The sequence below is a fragment of the Microcaecilia unicolor genome, chromosome 1 (genome assembly GCF_901765095.1).
Source record: "Microcaecilia unicolor chromosome 1, aMicUni1.1, whole genome shotgun sequence".
Taxonomy (NCBI): domain Eukaryota; kingdom Metazoa; phylum Chordata; class Amphibia; order Gymnophiona; family Siphonopidae; genus Microcaecilia; species Microcaecilia unicolor.
The window spans coordinates 91484905-91506269 of NC_044031.1; the positions used below are offsets into that span (position 1 = coordinate 91484905).

The 21365-nt window shown below is 43.5% G+C and overlaps 1 protein-coding gene across 1 annotated transcript in view; it reads right to left on the reverse strand.

Moving 5' to 3' along the window:
* CCNY (cyclin Y) overlaps positions 1–21365 on the reverse strand; it is a 598774-nt gene that overhangs the window by 148758 nt on the left and 428651 nt on the right. Inside the window, exon 9 of the mRNA XM_030199560.1 lies at positions 20651–20685. Coding sequence (XP_030055420.1) covers positions 20651–20685 — 35 coding nt within the window. The remainder of the gene's footprint in view (positions 1–20650; positions 20686–21365) is intronic.

The following is a 21365-nucleotide window of genomic DNA, read 5'->3' on the forward strand; positions in this document are numbered from 1 at the left end:
CCCCCCAGGGTTCTACAAATGTGTAAATTATCTGTATTGAATCCAGAAGGATGGCTAAAGTGTCTGGATATTTTTCAGAGTTTAGCCCTCTACAGCTCTCCAATCCTTCCCACTTCCAGTGCAGAGATTGTGGTAGGATCCAACCAATGGGAAGGCTGCTTTAGTCACAGGAAGAAGGGGCTGAGCTGAAACAGATGTGGAAGAAGCTGAAGTCTACACAGGGCCTTTGGAGAGAATCAGTGGAATAAGTGAATGTCTTGGGGGTGGGAGTGGCTGAAAAGGAGTACTGTGGAATGAAGAATAGTGGGGGGGGGGGGGGAAAAATATGAAGTGATTGCTGTAGGTTGAGAAAAAGAACTGGAAGCAAATGCAAGAACTTTACATGATGGTGGGGGTTGGGGCAGAACTGGTGGGGGACATTGCCTGAATAAGCAAATGAGCAGCAGGATAGCACTAGAAAAGAGTGGATAGCGATGCATTTGTGTATGTTTTTGGTCTCTGGTCCAGTGCTGCAAATGTACCTGTGCACGTACTAAGTGAAGAGAAGTTATCAGCCCAGGGATTTTACTTTGCTAACTATTACATTACGTGGACAAATTCCTTTAAACACTACGCTAATACTGCCTCCACTCCTTCTATATCCTTTGAGAAGCACCAAAGAAAGTTAATATTGTTCTGCTTTCATCTGTCAAGTTTTTTTCATAAGTAAAACTTAGGGCCAGATGCACTAAACTTTACGAGCCATTAACGAGCCAGTAGTAAACCCTGGCATGCACTAAATACTTTTTTCTGACGATGGTAGCAGCTAATGCAAACGGAATGCAGATGAGCAAACTGTGTAGAAACCCTATTGAAATGAGATGCACTAAGCTTTTCCGCTTGCCCTAATGCTGGAAAATGCTGGGAAATCTAACGAGAGGTCTGTACCTCTCATTGGGGCTGCGCGGGCTTGGAAAACTTATAAAAAGTTTTTTTTAAATCGGAATGGGGCAAAAATGACCAAGTGCTCGTCAGGAGCATCCTTTATGGACGTTCTCCCCCCCCCCCCCCCGCCCGAGGTCCCCACCGCCGCTGCTCCCCGCCCCCTGCATTGAAATCAGAACTTTATGCAGCCCGGCCCCCCTCCCTTCTTCCTTCCTTCCTTCCCAAAGCACAAAAACCCTGGTGGTCCAGTGGGACCACCAGTTTCTCCCCTACCAACCCCCCACATTGAACAAAAATGCCCTGGTGGTCCAGAGGGGCCGCTATCTAGCTAGCCCGCCCTCTCCCTTCCCCCTGGCACCTACCTCTCCGTAGTAGTAGTTAGAGGAAGGAGGGACTAGAACTCCCTCCCTCATCTTTTGGTACCTTCCCAAAATGGCGGCGTCCCGCCATGCCCAGTGCATCCTGTGGTGTGCCGGGTGGGGCTTAACTTCCATATAAGGGTTAAGCCCCGCCCAGTGCATCCTAGGAGGCACTCGAAGAGGAAGACAGTGCTAGTCCCTCCCTACTCCAATTACTACTACAGAGAAGTAGGCAGCCGGGGGGAAGGAGGGAGAGTGGGCTAGCTAGCTAGATAGTGGTCCCACTGGACTACCAGGGTGTTTCTGTTCAATGTGAGGGGGGGGGGGTAGGGGGAAGTGAGCGGTCCCACTGAACTACCTCTCAAACAACTTCTGCAGGAGGATTGTGCCTTGGGAAGTCTGGTGTTATAAAGATGGAATATATTGAAATTAATAGAAGTAAAATTAAATTTTCTTTTCACTGGGGCACGTGGAATCACATCTTCACTTTATCTCATTTGTAGAAGTTTACATTTTAAATACCAATGGATTATTCTGTTTTGAGTATGTTTCAGGGACAAGTGGTTTTATAAGTCAAAATAATAACAATAAGTATTTTGTTTCATGCAGATCTCTCATTTGTTTATACATAACTAAATGGGCTATACGCTCCTAATGAAGTCCATTGGTTTTCTTAGACAGCAGATTCCAGTTAATTGGGGCAGCTGCATATTTGGCCCAAAACCCGGAGAACAGAAACAAAATGCAGTTGTAAAGATGCAATGGTTTTGCTTATTTGGGGAAAACAAATCCACTGGAGAGGATAAAGAACAAAGCTATACTAAATACATAGCGATTTAATCACATCTTTCCATACTACACACCATGCAATTCACAAGGTCGTAATTTTACTCTAAAGTCTAAGTTTATATTGCCACCTATTCACATCATAGAAAATATGTCTGTAATACCATGTTTGTAAATCTATTTTATCCTCTGTTTATTGTGCTTTGATGTCTAGCCAACCTATAATTGCCACCAGTATAACTAACCATTTTTAATACCTTGTAACCATATTTATAATTAAATTTGTCCTTCGCTTACCTGCATTATCCAACTATCTATTAATGTATATTTTATAGTTCACTTTATAACTTATATATCAGTTTATTGATCTGTTATCCAAACTTGTTTATATGTCTTGCATATGTTTTTATACATATTTTATAGTTTGATTATCTCTTGCATATGTTTTTATATGTATTTTATAATTGATTATCTGTTCATTAAAAATTGTTATATGTCTTATACATGTTCTCCATGTTTATACAGACTCCTGAGGAAGGCACTTGCAGTACCCAAAAAGGGTACCGTGTAGAGTCTATATTCATTAAATTATACTTCCAACTTCGAACGTCTCCAGTTTGTTCACTGAAGAGCCTGGTTCCGTTTCCACTCCTCTTGTGCTCCTTTGCTTATTTGGGACAACATGCCATTTATTTATGGCAGTAACGTACATAAAACATCATCGATATGTCACCAACCCCTGAAGTTTATATGGGCTTCCACATTTGCGTACATGTGCTGCTGCGGGGTATGTCGTGTTCCATCTGTGACGTATGCTGAAAAAATGACAAGGAAAGATCTAACACTCACAGACAAAATTGTCTTACTAGAAGAAATGAAAAAACAACTGCCGAACACCAGTCAGTGCCAACTGGTAGAGATTACAGGAGTGCCAAAATCCACATTAGCACATGTTGTACAACAACAACAGAAACTGATAGACAATATTTTCTTTTCCTCTATTGCAACTTTTGTGTTACTGAACAAATGTAAAAATTGAAATTAAACTGTACTGTACTGTTTTTTTCTTTCACTGTTGTCTCTGGAAATAAATAATTGTTTTGACTTTTATCTGTCACTTATACTGACTCTTTTTGTGAACAGTAACATGTCAATTTCGTTTTTTCAAGGCAGCCACTTAATTGGGCAATGTACTTTAGTTTCGATGAGTCCCAATTGACCGTAATCCACTATTTTTTGTTCTTGTGCTGTTATACTGTGCCAAAACTGAAAACTCTTATCTTTTCTATCTGGTCAATAATAAAGGCTCTCATTGTGAACACTATCCACCCTAAAAGGTTGTTTTGTGGCTAAACATGAGGAATTGTGATACTAAATAAATAAATATATGGTTGTTTTTCTAGTCATGCATCCAAAGGTTATATAATCCTTTCTAGAAAGCTAAGTAATCATTTAACTTATTAGTGGAACATAACCACAAAGGCATGGTATGGTCACATTTTCAATTTGGTAATACTAGAGCCCAGCTACGGAACAGGTTATTTTGAGTTAGTCTTCACTGGACCAAACAGCTGGATAAGCAGTGCCTTAAAAAGGTGGAGGATAAAGGATTTTTTCTTTATATTGATATCCCACATTATCCCAAGCCAACTTGGGTTCATGTGGTTTATATTTGAAAATACAGTGAGACAAAATAATAGCATTCAATAACATCATGGGAGCAAGTAGATGGATATCTCTGAAATATTTAACAAAAATTGAGATTAGCATATATACCCAGCTGGGCATTTAAAAGTCTGTCCTTTAGGGGCCTTTTTACAAAGGCGTGGCAAGCCCACCACGGGCTTGCCGCACACCAATTCGGACCTCATCAGGCTACTGTAGGAGCCTGGTGGTAGTGACTGCTCCCAACATGCGCCATTTCTGGAGTGTCAGAATTTTTCTGGGTTTTTTTTAAGCGCCGGGGACTTACTTGGCAGTAAACAGGTGCCCAGTTACTGCCAGGCTCCCCCAGGAAAAGGGCCGCAGTGAAAGTGTTTCACTTACTGCACGGCCATTTCCTTCCTCGGGCAGTAAAAGGGGGCCTCAGAGCACAGCAAACCCACACGTCAATGCCACAGCAGGGCCCCTTTTACTACCACTTCTAAAAGGGGCCTTTAATGATTCCGCATGTTCAGAAATGGTAGCCATAAGTATAGACAATTATTCAAACATTATCACATGCACACACCAGAACAGGCATCCATACACACACTGCAAAAGTAAACAACAACTTCTACAGAGTACACCAAAAAATTATTATTTCTTCATTTTCATCTTCCAGAATTCTAGACTTCAGACATACAGATCAGTAGAACCCAAAGCAGTCCAAAACAAAGTAAAGTTAGAAACAACACAGTTTATACCTAATTGTTCAACCACCCTTAGGATTTGCCTTTGGATTTAAAACACAATACCATGTGCATATAAGGTCTGGAAGAAACTAATTAAAACAATCAAAGTTTAAAGCAAATGCCCATAATACGTAATACTTGGTAACAATAATAAAACAGTGATGGAAAATCCACATAGTAGACAGCCAACAGATTTATTTTCCATTGAACATAATTAAGTTTGTATAAACTTGGAGACTAATAGTGTGCTGAACTAGACAATATCGACACATTTAGACTGACTCTGGACAGAACTTCAACATGAAGAAAGCTCTTCCATCATTATTCAAATCCTCTCTTTAAAACAGTAGTAATAAAAAAGCAAGTACATTTTTATTTTTTATTTCAATAAGTTTTATTGGTTTTTATAACAAATGACAATATATAAATAGCCAATTATGACTAATATAACAGGTCATTAACATGTACTCAGATAAACAAAATAAAAACTATAGCATCTAGCTCAAAATTAAGCAAATATGAAACATCAAAATGAAGAGATAATAATATTGTTATTCACCATCAATCTTATAGTGACCAATTAAGGGAGTGTATATATATGTAGATAGTTTGAGTATGCGATAATAAAGCGCTGTTAACTTTTAGAGATAAGTTTGTATTGGAGCCCATACTGTCTTGAAGGATAGTGAGGATCCGCATCTATCAACAACTGCATATTCATATTTGGCAGTTAGACAAACACTGTTCCACCACATATAATATGATAACTTAGTGAAATCTTTCCAACAATGGCATATCATCTTGATTGCTATATGTATTAATATGCGTAATAACTTAGCTGTATGAGATTTCACATGAGTAGATAGGCCAAGCTTACCCGTGATGATAATGTTATATGATAAGGTGTCGGCTATGTCCAAGATCTTTGTTATAGTTCTCCAAATTTGAGCCCAATATTCTTCTAATAATGGACAATAAAATATAAGGTGATCCAATGTGCCTATGTTGGAGTTACAAGACCAACAGTAATTTGATGAGCTTTTGAATATTTTAGATAGTTTATATGGAGTCCATAAAGCTCTATGAAACACAAAGAAGGAAGACTGCGTATATGCTGCTGATTTAGAGGACTTGTATAATGAGGACCAAACCTTTTCCCATTGATCCGATGTTAATGAAGTATTAAGTTCTTTATTCCATATGCTTTCCAAAGCAAATGGTGCATGAAATGTCCAGTCCTGTAGAATTTTATACCAGTTAGAAGCAATTCTCCTGCCACTGGAGAACTGATGATATAATTCCCAACAGCTTGGTGCATCATCCTTAATATGTCAATATCAATGCTTGTGGAGATGCAGTGTTTTAATTGTAAACATTGGAAGTAACAATGGTTGTGTAATTTATAAGTTGATTGCAGTGTGTAAACGGGATCCACTTATGTCGATCAATACGTTGTACGTACCAGATGCCAGTTTCCATCCATTTAGTCCATGAAACACATTTATCATTAGTCTTGAATTTTGGGTTATTCCATATATGTAAATTTATAGTTGAATAAAAAGAGTGTTGAACATAAGAGTCCACAGATTTGAAAGATGTTTGCATAGCAGCTATTATTGGATTATTGGCTGTTTTAGGGAGGTATGACCAAGGTAATAAACGCAAAGGTGTTGATTTGTTTTCTCTGACTCCCATTGTATCCATAATGGCTCTGTGATAATTTCAGATGAAGTTATCCATTTAGAACTCTGTCTTAGTATAAAAGCCATATAGTACTCCAGGAAGCTTGGAAAATTAACACCACCATGCATGCTGTTTAGAAATTTTAGTCTCTTTAGTGCAATGCTTGGAGATTTATTAGACCATAGAAATTTAGAATAATTGTTCCATCCTTTTATATGTACTGGGTTCAAGTAGGAATGGAAGCATGTTGAGGATGTATTTCACTTTTGGCGTAATCATCATTTTTATGGTATCCAGTCTGCCCCACCAAGATAAGTTAAGTGGAGATCATCTAGAAGTCATTTCAGTAATACATTTCAGTAAATAGGCAGAATTTTGGTTAACAGATTCCGACAAAGTGGTACAAAAGAGAACACCCAAATATTTTCGACCTGTAGAAGCCCATTTAAAAGGGGATTGGGTAAAGTTATATTGGAGGCTGGCTGTGTTTAATGGCATCATTGTTTTTGTAGGATTTAGTTTGTAACCAGAGACCTTGGAGTAGTTACTAATTACTTCCAAGATATATGGTATGGATGAGATGGTGTTGTGTACAGTAGAACGTCGTCAGCATAAGCTGATAACTTAGCCAAAATATTTCCCAATTCTACACCTTTAATTTGATCTGATCGCAATATTGTTACTAATAAAGGTTCAAGGGCAATGTTGAATAAAAGTGGGGAAAGTGGGCATCCTTGCCTAGTCTCTCTAGTTGGATAGGAGGAAGAGAGGACCATTTATAAATAGTTTAGTAGAGGGGTGAGTGTACAAAACTTGGATCATTTTGATAGCATCAGATGCAAAGCCAAACTATTTGAGTACTTGGAACATATAAGGCCATTCCACCCTGTCAAAAGCCTTTTTGGCATCTAGTCCATTGGCTACATAAGGAATAGCTGAAGACTGTGCTTGTAAAATTACATTAGAAAACATTCTAGTGTTATCAAAGGAGTTTCTTCAATGCATAAATCCCATTTGATTAGTGTTGATAAGTTTAGGTAAAACAACGTGCAATCTTTCTGCTATGATCTTAGCATATATCTTAGCATCAAGATTGATAAGTGATAGAGGGCGATAGTTCTGAATGTATTGGAGGTCTTTACCAGGTTTCGTGAGCACTATAATAGTAGCTTCAGTAAAACTGCCATTAACCTCGCCAGATGTAACTAAATGGTTATAGAATGAGCTTAGAATGGGAGCAAGTGTTGCCTGAAAAGCTAAGTAAAATTCTAATGTAAGACCGTCTGGTCCAGGGGCCTTTTTTTGCCATAGACTTTATGGCAGATAATACATCTTGTTCAGTTATGGGAGCCATTAATTCCAAATTATCAGTTTCATCGAGAGTATGATGTTCAAGATCATTTAGAAAAGCTAGCTCATGGTCACTTGTTGGATTCTGATTTATATAAAGACAAATAAAAATGCTGGAAAGCCTTTAATATATTTTGTTGGTCTGTAATTAGTGCATTATTGTCATCTTTAATGACAGATATCATTTTTTTCAGCTCTGGATTTTAGATAGTTGGCTAGCAGATGCCCGGCTTTATTAATGTTGGCGTAGTATTGGGCTGATTTCATGAATATCTCTTTACTAGCATTGTTGGCTAATAATCTGTATTTATATCTTGCTTTTTTTAACTTTTCCAAAGTGCCCAAATCAGAAGGTGTTTTCTGATGGATCTTTTCTAAACATGATATAGATTTTTCCAAATCGTTTATTTCACATGTTTGTTTCTTTTTTAGTTTGGCAGAGAAGCTAATAATTGAACCATGTTTGAAAGCTTTGAAAGCGTCCCATCTAGTTGTCCAATTAGTGTCATCTGTATTAAATTTAAAGTAGTCTATGATGACACTATTAATTTCTTCTATAAATTAAGGGTATTTATTTATTTTATTTATTTATTGCATTTGTATCCCACATTTTCCCACCTCTTTGCAGGCTCAATGTGGCTTACAATACATCATGGATAGTGGAAATATATTAGAAAACAGACAATTAGTGTTACAGAAGGATCTTGGGTAACATGATAATGATAGAACATGATAGTAGTATAACAAGCAGTTATACCAAATATGAGTCTAGCTGCAGTGTTCTGGGCTGTCTGAAGTTTCTTAATTATTTGCTCTTTACAGCCGGCGTAGAGTGCGTTACAGTAGTCCAGATGACTGAGCACCAATGATTGTACCAGGTTACGGAAAACAGTCCTTGGGAAGAAAGGTCTTACTCTTTTTAATTTCCACATTGAGTGGAACATCTTTTTGGTTGTGTTTTTCACGTGGCTTTCGAGTGTTAGGTGTCGATCAATGGTAACTCCAAGGATTCTTAAGGTGTCCGAAATTGGAAGGTTCAGATTAGGTCTGTTAATGGCGGTGAATTTGTTCTTGTTATGTTGAGATGTGAGTATTAGGCATTGGGTTTTTTCTGCATTAAGTTTCAGCCGAAATGCATCCGCCCATGAATGCATGATCTGGAGACTTTGGTTGATGTCATTGGAAATTTCCTTTAGATCTTGTTGAAATGGGATGTAGATTGTTACGTCGTCTGCGTATATGTATGGGTTGAGGTTTTGGTTTGATAATAGTTTGGCCAAGGGTATCATCATTAAGTTGAATAGAGTCGGCGAGAAGGGGAATCCCTGTGGGACTCCGCATTCAGGTATCCATGTGCCTGAAGTAATTGAGTTAGATGTCACTTGGTATGATCGTGTAGTTAGGAATCCCTTGAACCAATTGAGAACGTTACCTCCAATTCCGAAGTACTCAAGGATATGTAGTAATATTCCATGATCGACCACGTCGAAAGCGCTTGACATGTCAAATTGTAGAAGTAGTATGTTCTTTCCATTAGGGTAGGCTAATAAACTAGCATTGAAGCACCATGTTTTTGCCCTTGCTTTAGATAATAGATCAGTGAGCTGTAAAGAGATGTGTGCATGATCAGATAGGTGTATAGTATCAATGTTGGTATCGGATACATTATTTAATAAGGCCTCAGAGATTAAGAAGTAATCAATACGAGACTAGGAATTGTGTGGTAGGGAGTAGAATAATCACGTTCGCTGTCATGTAACAAGCGCCATACGTCACATAGTTTAAGTTGTGACATCATGAGGAGCATAATCGAACGCGGGGCAACAAGTTTTCCTGAGGGCGTCCTCGCAGGTTTCATCAGGTTTTCCAGTCTGCCCTTTCTGCGGCGAAACGGGTTCAACCCGATGAAGTTTACTATTTTTACCAGATGCCATGAGTTATAGGGCTGTTAATGCAGTAGTTAGATTGTAATTAGTTACATATGGTTATTTGATAATCCGATGTGACTGTAGGAGTCTTCGATAGCTCAGTGATTATGCTGCCATCTCGGTGCTCCACAGCGCCCCCCGTAAATGCATTTTTATAATATACCACTGCATTTTAGAAAACAAAAGGAGCAAATTCCCACATGCCATCTTTTTCTTTTGATGTACGCACAGGAAAAAAAAGGTGTTAAATGCTTTCAGGTTTCAATCTAATTAATGTTTACAAAAAACTTTGTACTTGTAAATAGTGACTCTGATTGTTAGAGCCTGATTCTCATAACATGTCTGTTTTGGTGGTCCTTTACTAGGTGAAAACATCTCTGCACGAATACATGGAGTCCCTATAAAGCCTCTCGAAGTGACACAAAGATTACAATTTAGAACTAATTGCTACTCTAACCGACGAAACCGATACTTCCTCTGTGTACAGTTGTATGTTGCACAAGCCAGCATGTTTGAATATATAAGTGAGATCAATGTGACACCATGATCCTGAAAGCCCATGCCAGCCAATTAGTGAAGCGTGCTGAGCATCACAATCAGAGCAGCTATAAATTCTGAATGAAAGCTGATCTGTGGGCAAATTCTTGTGGCTGTAAGTTATTACATACATCTAACAGAAAATAAAAATGAGAAATTAATGTATACATGATCACAGTAATTCTTACTTTGGATTCTGTTGCTACATGTTTTTATACAGTTTGGATATAATGTTTATGTTTATTTAAAAACTTGCTATATCGCTCTGACACGCAGGTCAAGCGGTTTACAATATAAAACTGAAAAGACAAGACAGGAACGCCATTAAAAACAGAATAGAAACAATCATACCAAATTTAAAAGAAACACTCTTCTCTAGGGCATTCGCCCAAATCCCAGCTACCGAATATGGAACATCAAAGGCCTGTTGAAAAAAATATGTTTTTATACCAATTTAATGAAAGACTGTTAGAAGGTTTAAGAGTAAGTTGTTTCATAACTTAGATGCTGTAAATAGAAAGCAGCAGAATGTCTAGACCAGCTGTTCCCAAACCCAGTCTTGGAAGTTCCCCAGCCAGTCAGATTTTCAGGATATCCACAATGAATATTCATGAGAGAGATTTGCATGCATTGCCTCCACTGCATGCAAATCTCTCATATGAATATTCTTTGTGGATATCCTGAAAATGTGATTGGCTGTGGTGTCCTCAAGACCAGACTTGGGAACCACTGGTCTAGTAGTTGATTCAAACGTGGCACGACCTGGAGCTGAGAGAACCAAACGATCATTTAAGGATTGCAATGTGCGAGGCACTACATATGAAATAATATCTGCTGAAAGATAAGATGGGGTACCTGTAAAAAGAGCTTCATGTGCCAGACAAAGAATCTTAAACTGTATCTTAAATGATATAGGAAGCCAGTGAAGCTTAATAAATAGTGGACTGATATGTTAAAATTTTCATGCATGGCAGAGAAACTGGGCTGCTGTATTATGCAAGAACTGTAGTTTTTTTTTTTTTTCAAAAGAATTTGACTTAGTCCAGCATATGTAATATTACAATAATCTATTTTTGAAATCAGAAAAGCATGAAGAGGAGTATGCGTAAAGGAAAATGAACATAACTGCGATTAGACCATAGTAACCAGAGTTATAGAAATCCCTTTAGAACGACTGATGAGACCTGTCTCTGAAACAATAATTCCAAATTCAATATAATCCCTAAATATTTAAAATGATCCACTAATTGTAAAGGGATATCAGATTATGTTCATTCTTCAACTTTGTGGTGGTACTCAGTTATGTTTTGATCCTCTGTCATGTAGCAGGCACAGCGCCTTGTAAAAGTATTCCCACTCCTGTACATGTTTCACATTCTGCAGTCTAAAAGTGCAATTCAAGACACATTAAATCAGGTGTTTAATTTTGATATCTACACAACATACTCTATACTAACAATGGGTATTTCTACTAGTATGTACTAAATATCATCTCAGGGGACTAGTGGGGGTATTATTTTTAATTCTGCCCTTGTCCTTTTCAACACCCCTACTTCCCACTGTTCCTTTTAAGTCAGCAATGCAAACTTGGGCTGTCTGAGTTAGCCTCTTTTATATAACCCTCAATTTGTGATAGCTGATATCTTTTGGGTCAAGATTTTCTCTCCTTCCCTGCCATTGAAACCAGTGGCACAGCCAGATGGCCAATTTTGGGTGGACCTGAAATTTTCTCTCCTCCCCCTCCCTCCCTACCACAGTCTGATACCTCTCTCTCTCTCTCTCTCTCTCTTCCACTCCTCACTTCACCAGCAAATCAGCATCTCTTTCTCCCTCCCCTCTCCCACTGGCAATCCAGCATCTCTTCTGATCTATCAACCCCCTCCCCCTCCCCAGTATACCTTTTAAAACTTCTCTTCCTTTCCAGAGGTCTCCAGCAGAGAGGAGCGATTCATATATGCTGTTTGAACCAGAACCTCCAAAAATGGATTTCTGGCTATGCCCCTGATATGGTTCACATGTAAATTGCAACTGTGTCCTTGTCTCACCTAACCTGTGACCACAGAAATGCCTATGCACAGTCCATGTGTAAGTTTTAAACGGTACACCTGGGGGAGAACGTCAAAAGACTGTGGGAGATGCTGGATCATCAGTGTGAGGGTGGGGGGAGTCTTCAGCTGGTGGGGCATCAGCCACAGCAAGGATGTACAGCTGCTAGGTGGGCCTGAGCCCACCCGTAGATAGGTCAGTGATTCATACACACAACAAACAAAGGATAATTTCAAAGTGTTTTACCGCACAAATCACTTTTGAAAATTACTCAGTCTCTATGTGAATAGAAAAGTCCACACGGCTTCATGTTGTTCCTGGTGGTGTGGGTACTTTTACCAACAGGAAAATATAGTGTTCCTGGGGACAGTGGGAGATTAGGGGGAAGGGAAGGGAAATTGGACTTGATATACCGCCTTTCTGAGGTTTTTGCAACTACATTCAAAGCGGTTTACATATATTCAGGTACTTATTTTGTACCAGGGTAATGGAGGGTTAAGTGACTTGCTCAGAGTCACAAGGAGCTGCAGTGGGACTCGAACTCAGTTCCCCAGGATCAAAGTCCACTGCACTAACCACTAGGCAGCAAAAGCACGCGCACTTACACATGGACTGTGCATAAGCATTTCTGTGGTCACAAGTTGGGTGGGGCAAGGGTGAAACCATATCAGGGCATAGCCAGAAATCCATTTTTGGGGGTTCCCAAAAATGAGCTGGGGGGGGGGGGAGGGTCCTGATATTCTTTACCCTGCCCCACCACTGCACTAAAATATTACCATTGCTGGTGGGGATGCCAATCCCCGCCAGCCGAAGACATCTCCCACCTGGGTCGTGCCTGAAGCAGCACTTAATTCACTCAGGTGTACTCCGGCCACTAATGACAGCAAAACACGTGTGGATGGATAGAATACACACATTTGCACTTGACTCGGAGAAGGTAAAATTATGTATAATCATACCTGATAATTTTCTTTCCATTAATCATAGCTGATCAATCCATAGACTGGTGGGTTGTGTCCATCTACCAGCAGGTGGAGATAGAGAGCAAACTTTTGCCTCCCTATATGTGTCATGTGCTGCCGGAAACTCCTCAGTATGTCGATATCAAAGCTCCATCCGCAGGACTCAGCACTTAGAGAATTACACCCACGAAGGGACACTCTGCCCAGCTCACCACCGCCGAAACGGGGGAGGGGAATTAACCCAGCTCATCCCCACACAAGTGGGGGAGGGGAATCCGTCCAGCTCATCCCCGCGGAGCGGGGGAGGGACACCACACCCGCCGATGCGGGGGGATCTGGCTTATCCTGCAACCGCAACCGCGGGAGGAGCTGACTGACCCTAACACCGCCGAAGCGGGAGGGGTACAAAGCTGCCCTACAGCCGCACGAAGCGGGAGGGAGTGACGGCAGAATTTATGTCTCAATCCAGCCCCGTAAAACGGGGGGAGAGGAATGCAGCAGCTCACTGTAACACAAACTCGTCTCAACTCTTGAAGAATCCAAGTGAAAAAACTTGAACACGAAGTCTTTCTTAAGTAACTGAAGACTAAACTTGAACCTGAAATGCAACCAGAATAAAAACAGTACAGATATCTGGGAGGGGCTATGGATTGATCAGCTATGATTAATGGAAAGAAAATTATCAGGTATGATTATACATAATTTTACCTTCCATATCATCAAGCTGATCAATCCATAGACTGGTGGGATGTACCGAAGCAGTACTCACCCAGGGCGGGACATTGAAATCCCTGACCTCAACACTGAAGCTCCAAACCGGGCCTCCGCCCGTGCAGCCACCGCCAAACGGTAATGCTTGGAGAATGTATGAGCCGAAGCCCAAGTTGCCGCCTTGCATATCTCTTCCAAGGAGACGGATCCGGCCTCTGCCATCGAGGCCGCCTGAGCTCTCGTGGAGTGAGCCTTCAGCTGGATAGGCGGCACCTTCCTTGCGGCCACATAAGCCGCTGCAATGGATTCCTTGACCCATCTTGCCACTGTAGGCTTAGCAGCCTGCAGACCCTTACGAGGACCTGCAAACAGGACAAACAGATGATCCGATTTCCGGAAATCATTGGTCACTTCCAAGTATCTGATGATGACCCGTCTCACATCCAGATATTTAAGAGCAGAGTACTCCTCTGGGTAGTCCTCCCTACGAAAGGAAGGGAGACAGAGCTGCTGATTCACATGGAAGCGAGAAACAATCTTGGGCAGGAAGGAAGGCACTGTGCGAATAGTCACTCCTGCCTCAGTGAACTGCAGAAAAGGCTCTCGACATGAGAGCGCCTGGAGCTCGGAAACTCTTCTGGCTGAAGTGATAGCCACCAAAAAGACTGCTTTCAACGTCAGGTCTTTCAGAGATGCCCTCGACAAGGGTTCAAAAGGCGGCTTCTGCAATGCTCTCAGCACCAGGTTGAGATTCCACGCAGGCACCACTGAGTGCAGAGGAGGGCGCAGGTGATTAACTCCCTTGAGAAAGCGCACCACATCTGGCTGCGAAGCCAGGGAAGCACCCTTCAGGCGGCCCCTGAAGCAAGCCAGAGCCGCTACCTGGACTTTAAGGGAACTGAGCGACAGGCCTTTCTCCAGACCTTCTTGCAGGAACGCCAACACTGAAGAAATTGGAGCAGTGAAGGGAGAAAGTGAGCCTGCTTCACACCACGCTGCAAAGATACGCCAAACCCTGGCGTAAGCAGTAGAAGTAGAGCGCTTCCTCGCTCTCAGCATAGTGGCGATGACCTTGTCTGAGAAGCTCTTCTTCCTCAGACGCTGCCGCTCAATAGCCAGGCCGTAAGACCAAAGGGGGAGGGATCCTCCATCACCACGGGACCCTGATGCAACAGGCCCTGCTTCACTGGCAGCCGCAGAGGATCGTCGACTGAGAGCCTGATCAAGTCCGCATACCAGGGACGTCTGGGCCAATCCGGACCCACCAGGATTACCCTGCCGGGATGCTTTGCCACCCGGTCTAGCACCCTGCCCAACATGGGCCAGGGCGGGAACACATAGAGAAGCTCTTGTGTCGGCCACTGTTGGAGAAGAGCATCTACTCCCAGGGATCGAGGGTCCCGTCCTCTGCTGAAAAAGCGCGGCACTTGGCAATTGGCCGATGACGCCATCAGATCTAGGCTCGGCTGGCCCCAGCGCTTCGTGATGTCCAAGAACGCCTGAGCAGATAGCTGCCACTCTCCGGGCTCCAAGGTATGGCGACTGAGAAAGTCCGCCTTGACATTCATGACTCCGGCAATGTGGGCCGCTGAAAGCTGCTCCAGGTTCGCTTCTGCCCACTGGCAAAGATTCATAGCCTCCTTGGCTAGAGGGGCGCTCTTGGTACCTCCCTGGCGGTTGACATAGGCCACAGCCGTGGCATTGTCCGACAGGACCCGTACAGGCTTCAACACCAGTACCGGGATGAACTCCAAAAGCGCCAACCGAATGGCTCTGAGTTCCAGGAGGTTGATAGACCACTTTGCCTCTGCAGGAGACCAGAGCCCCTGCGCAGTCCTTCCCAAGCAGTGGGCTCCCCAGCCCGACAACGAGGCGTCCGTCGTGACGACAATCCACTCTGGGGTCACCAGAGGCATTCCCGCAGACAACTTGTCTGTCTGCATCCACCAGCTCAGCGCCTTGCACACTGGGGTCCAAGGGAAGGCGCACAGCATAATCCTCCACAACGGAGTCCAGCGCTGCAGCAGAGAGAGTATAGTGGTCTCATATGAGCCCTGGCCCAGGGCACTACTTCCATCGTGGCCGGCATAGAGCCCAACAGCTGCACATAGTCCCAAGCCCGAAGAGGAGAGGCTACTAGGAACTAGTCCACCTGAGCCTGATTGTCTGGCAGGAACACTCTGCCCACTTGGGTGTCGAATCGAACTCCCAGATACTCCAGGGACTGAGTCGGGCGCAGCTGGCTCTTCTTCCAGTTGATGATCATCCCAGGGAGCTCAAAAGAGCAACTACCTGGTCCACAGCTTTGCCGCACTCTGCATAAGAGGGGGCTCGGATCAACCAGTCGTCCAGATAAGGATGGACTTGTACTCCTGCCTTTCGCAGGAAGGCCGCTATGACCACCATTACTTTGGAAAAGCTCCGCGGAGCAGTAGCCAACCCAAAAGGGAGGGCTCTGAACTGGAAGTGTCGTCCCAGGACTGCAAAACGCAGGATGAGGCCAGATGGGAATATGCAGGTACGCTTCCTTGATGTCCAAGGAAGCCAAGAACTCTCCTGCCTTCACTGCCGCTATAACAGAGCGGAGAGTCTCCATGCGAAAGTGCCGCACTTTCAAGGCCCAATTGACCCCTTTGAGGTCGAGGAAAGGCCGGACAAAACCTCCTTTCTTTGGTACCACAAAGGAAATGGAGTAACGTCCCTTGCCAATCTGATTTTCTGGCACCGGAACGACCGCACCCCGGCGGATCAGGTTGTCCAAGGTCTGCTGCACTGCCACAGCTTTGACCGGAGACTTGCCGGGAGAGAGTACAAACCCGTCTCTTAAGGGTCGGCAGAACTCTAGCTTGTAGCCGTCTCTGATGACTTCCAGCACCCAAGCGTCTGAAGTTATTGTGGTCCATTCGCCCAGAAACGAGGACAGCCGTCCTCCAATCTGCACTGGGGCGTGGACCAAGGCCCCGTCATTGGGTACGAGACCCTGGGGGAGGACCGGAGGGAGCACCTCCGGGACGGCGGTCTCTGCGAAAGGAATGCTGCTTGGGGGAGAAATTCCTCTTGAAGGAAGAGGGGGCAGAGGAACCCGACTTGCCCGGGCGGTACCGACGGGCTTCCTGCAACCGTCCTCTGGAGGTACCGGGACGAGTACTAGCCCGAGCCCTGACCTCTGGTAATTTCTTGCCCTTAGACGTGCCGAGATCGGTCACGATTTTGTCCAGCTCGACCCCAAAGAGCAGCTTGCCTTTAAAAGGCAATCTAGCCAGGCGGGATTTAGAGGCGTGGTCAGCAGACCAATGTTTCAGCCAAAGCCACCGCCGCGCAGAGACTGTCTGAGCCATGCCTTTAGCTGAGGCTCTCAAGACATCATACAGCAAGTCTGCCAAATAGGCTAAGCCCGATTCCAGGGCCGGCCAATCAGCCCTCAAGGAATGATCCGAGGGGAAGCCCGCTGCACCATAGTCCGGCACGCCCTGGCCACATAGGAGCCGCAAACTGAGGCCTGCAAACTTAAAGCAGCTGCCTCAAAGGACGACCTTAAGGCCGCCTCCAATCTTCTGTCTTGGGCGTCCTTTAGGGCGTGCCACCTTCCACCGGCAACGCCGTTTTCTTAGTCACCGCAGTGATTAAAGAATCCACGGTAGGCCACAGATAGGCCTCACGTTCACTCACAGCCAAAGGATAGAGGCGGGACATAGCCCTAGCCACTTTAAGGCTCGTTTCCGGGACATCCCATTGAGCCGCAATTAAGGTGTGCATGGCATCATGTGGAAGGTTCTAGGCGGGCGCTTCGTCCCCAGCATAATGGCAGAGCCAACAGGGGCTGAGGGAGAGACGTCCTCCGGAGAGGAAATCTTCAAAGTGTCCATGGCCTGTAACAACAGGTTGGGCAAATCCTCTGGGCTAAAAAGCCGCGCTGCAGAGGGGTCATCCGCTCCATCCGAGCGGGATCTATCTCCTCCAAGGAATCCGCAAAGGACCGTTGGGAGACCTCAGACACGCTGCCCTCATCTACATCGGAGGAGACAAAGTCCTCCAAGGCCTGGGAATCAACCCGAGGGCGTTACCTCAGGGAACCTCAACCTCTTTACCAGACGAGGGAGCAGGGGCAGCGTTTGGCATGAGGAAAGCCTGATGCAGCAGATAAACAAACTCGGGGGAGAAACCCCCCAGACTGTGCACTTCCGCAGCCTGGGCAACAGCCCTAGACGCACTCTCAACCGGCGCTCGCAATAGCGGGGGAGAGACATGCTGCGCATCCAAAATGGCGTCCGGCGCGAAACTCCGCGAAGGAGCCGCGCGGGAAGAACGGCGCTTAACTTTAGCCGCTTTTGTGCCGTCGCCCAAATTAAGGGCGTTCATGGCATTAATGTCTCCAACCTCAAGGGCGGCCCACGAAGAAGCCGTCCGAGCCGCGTGGCCGGCCAAGATGGCGGAGGCGAGGAGCGGGGGATGGGCGTTTATGGCGGGGAAAAACCGCCACGCCGGAGGAAGGACCGGGACATTCATCGGTCACTAAACTGTCACCCATCAAGGGCGAATCAGGCTGTAAAACCCCCGCATCCCCTCTAGAAGCGCTCCAGCGATCCGGGGAGCGACCTTTTGCGCCCTCGCCCTCCGACGCCATATGCCACGAGGAGAAGAATCGGGGAACCCCCTGCCCGCTATAAAAAGGTAAAATTACCTGCTTGCCGCTCCGAGCTGTAACGAACTGGTGTCCCAGTGAGTAGCTGCAATGAACGTTTAAATAAACATCGAAATAAACGCCTTTAAAGACGTTTAAAATTTTTTTTTTTTTTTTAACGGAGCCAGCGGGAGGGGGGAGAAAAGGAGGGACCTGGCACCACCAGGTTTGCACTTGCTCAAAAGAGCCCTCAACCCCAGGCCTCAACAAAACCTAAGGATTAGGCTTGGAGGCCTAGCCAGAGCTGCTGCTGTGTGTGACCACCACCTGCTGAGATAGAGAACATACTGAGGAGTTTCCGGCAGCACATGACCACATATAGGGAGGCAAAAGTTTGCTCTCTATCTCCACCTGCTGGTAGATGGACACAACCCACCAGTCTATGGATTGATCAGCTTGATGATATGGAAGGTGTAAGTTTGTGCAACAGCATCTCACATTCCTGGGGATACTTCTGGGGACCTATTTTATAAAAGACCTAAGCTGCTTCTCTAATATAAATATGCATGTTTTTGGAAAGTTTTATAGGTGCTCTGTTATAATATTACCCCTGTATATACTGTTTTGTTTTTCACTGGATCCCTTTGCAATCATAAAGCAGGTGGGCTTTTAAAATGCTGATTTATTTTCATATGCATATTTTAAATTAGGGTTGCCAACTATGATCCAGATTCATCCGACAGAGTTGATCCAGTTCTGGGCTTACCCAAATGCATGCAGGGACTTGTATCCTTGCTTTTCTTAGGGAAGCCAATGGGAAAATCAAAACCATAAGTCCCTGCATGCAACGGGGTAAGCCCAGGACTGGATCAACCCTGTTGGGCAAATCTGGATTTAGTTGGCAACCCTATTTTAAATGCTTATGAATTTTAGCAGAATATGGGCCTGAATGGTTTGGAACTGATGCAAGATTTCTAGAAAAGGGCAAGTAAAGCTTTAAAATAAGCAAATAAAGCAAAACAGATTTAAAATTATGTGCAGATTTAAAATTATGTGATGGGTTGATAGGAATCAGCCAGAAGAGTGACTATTTGAAGTAACAACAAATAATACTGTACTCAAAAGGATATCCAAAGACGCTGAATACCTATATTTAAGCACCTACAGGACATAAATTAGGTTCCATTCAACCTAGCCTCCCAAAACTGAGGCCCAGAAGTTAGTCCTGCTAGTAAGGAACAAGAAAAGTTCCCCTGAAGCAGTATTTACGAAACAAGGATTTGGGTTGTGAGGGAAGTGCCATGCGTCATTTGGACACTGAATATTTGAAGATAAGTACAGCGAGGACTTTTTTGTTGTCTGCTGGATACTGGAAAGCACATTTTGGGCACATTACTATTGGTTTGTTCCTTGTTAATATTATTGCAGTTATCACTCTTTTTGTTCAATTTTATAGATACATTTTCAAGACAATTTTTGGCCATTTCAGCATTTAGACCTCATTTAGAATATTGTGTACAATTCTGGAGACCGCACTTTCAAAAAAATACACACAGGATGGAGTCGGTCCAGAGGGTGGCTGCTAATATGGGCAGAGGTCTTCATCATACAGCCTATGGGGACAGACTTAAAGATCTCAATATATATTTTTTGGAAGAAAGGCGGGAGAGAAGAAATATGATAGAGACTTTTAAATACCTATGCGGCATAAATGCACAAGAGGCGAGACTCTTTCAATTGAAAGGAAACTCTGGAAAGAGGAGACATAGGATGAAGGTGAAAGGGGATAGACTCAGAAATAACCTGAGGAAATACTTCATGGAAAGGGTACTGAATTCGTGGATTTGTGGAACAGCCTCCCAGTGGAAGTGGTGCAGACGAAAAGAGTATCTGAATGCAAGAGAGCTTGGGACAAGTACCTAGAATCACTAAAAGAGTGACAGAGAGAGTAGATGGCATGGATGGCCAGGCCATAGGGTTTTTATCTGCTTACATTTTGTTTTTCTGACTAGTGATGGTTGTGATTGTGCTCTAGCTTGGTGAACTAGAGCTGTTAAATATTAAACTGAGGTCTTGTTTCTCCACTTTTTATATGCTGGATTGCTTTATACAGTCAAACTGAGTGACGCAGTACATCAGTTATAGTAGAAACATAACAATTGATATTCTATAATACTGTTTCTAGCACATGTGGTAGTATGTCTAGGATAATTACAGAGAGCTGAGCAGGTATTCTGAGCCCTTAGCTCTATACAGAATCAGAACGTGTCAAGGGACACTTACAGTTCACTCCATACTGTTTTATGCTTACCATACATGCAGAATGATTTTATAACAAAACTGTACTTACGTGGTTTATGTAGAGACTCTTTCGTTTTTCTCTCACTGTGAAAACACAACAGAAACATAAGATAACTTTTTGTCTAAAATGAATAAACATATTCAGAGAGTAAGACATCTATCAATGCAGCAACCACAGAAGGGTAGGTCCCTTGCAAACGAAACAGCAGAAATATTCCCTTATAAAATGATGTCACAAAATTATATTTCACGTGATGACACGTGGTAAAACTCCAGTGACCCGATCTCCATTGGATGTCATAATCATCGTTACTTAGTATCAATCTTACCATCGAAAACAAATCAAGATCTTTTGGGGTTCAGGTTGTTGGTGGAGATGTTTAAATGCTCTTCTAAAGCTGGAGTAATTGAAGGATTGTCTATGGTTTTTTGCAACAGATGTTCGCGTTGCCAGATCAAGACAGAATTGTGCCCTGCTAAGCAGGAACACTGTATTTGCAGGACATCACATTTCAAGGAAAGTTAATTTTTCTAACATTCCTTTGCCAACCTCACAATCCATTTTCTTTTCAAAGTGTGTGTGCGTGTGTGTTTATTCTATAAAAACCTTTGGCAACAAAATATATTGTCAGGTTGGCAATTTAGAAAAGCTCACTTTCCTTGAAATGTGATTTACTGCAGATACAGTGTCTTGCTGAGCAGGACAGAGATGCCCTTCTGCAGGTTTGCTTTGCTGTAGAGTGGGAGAGTAGCCTAGTTCGAGC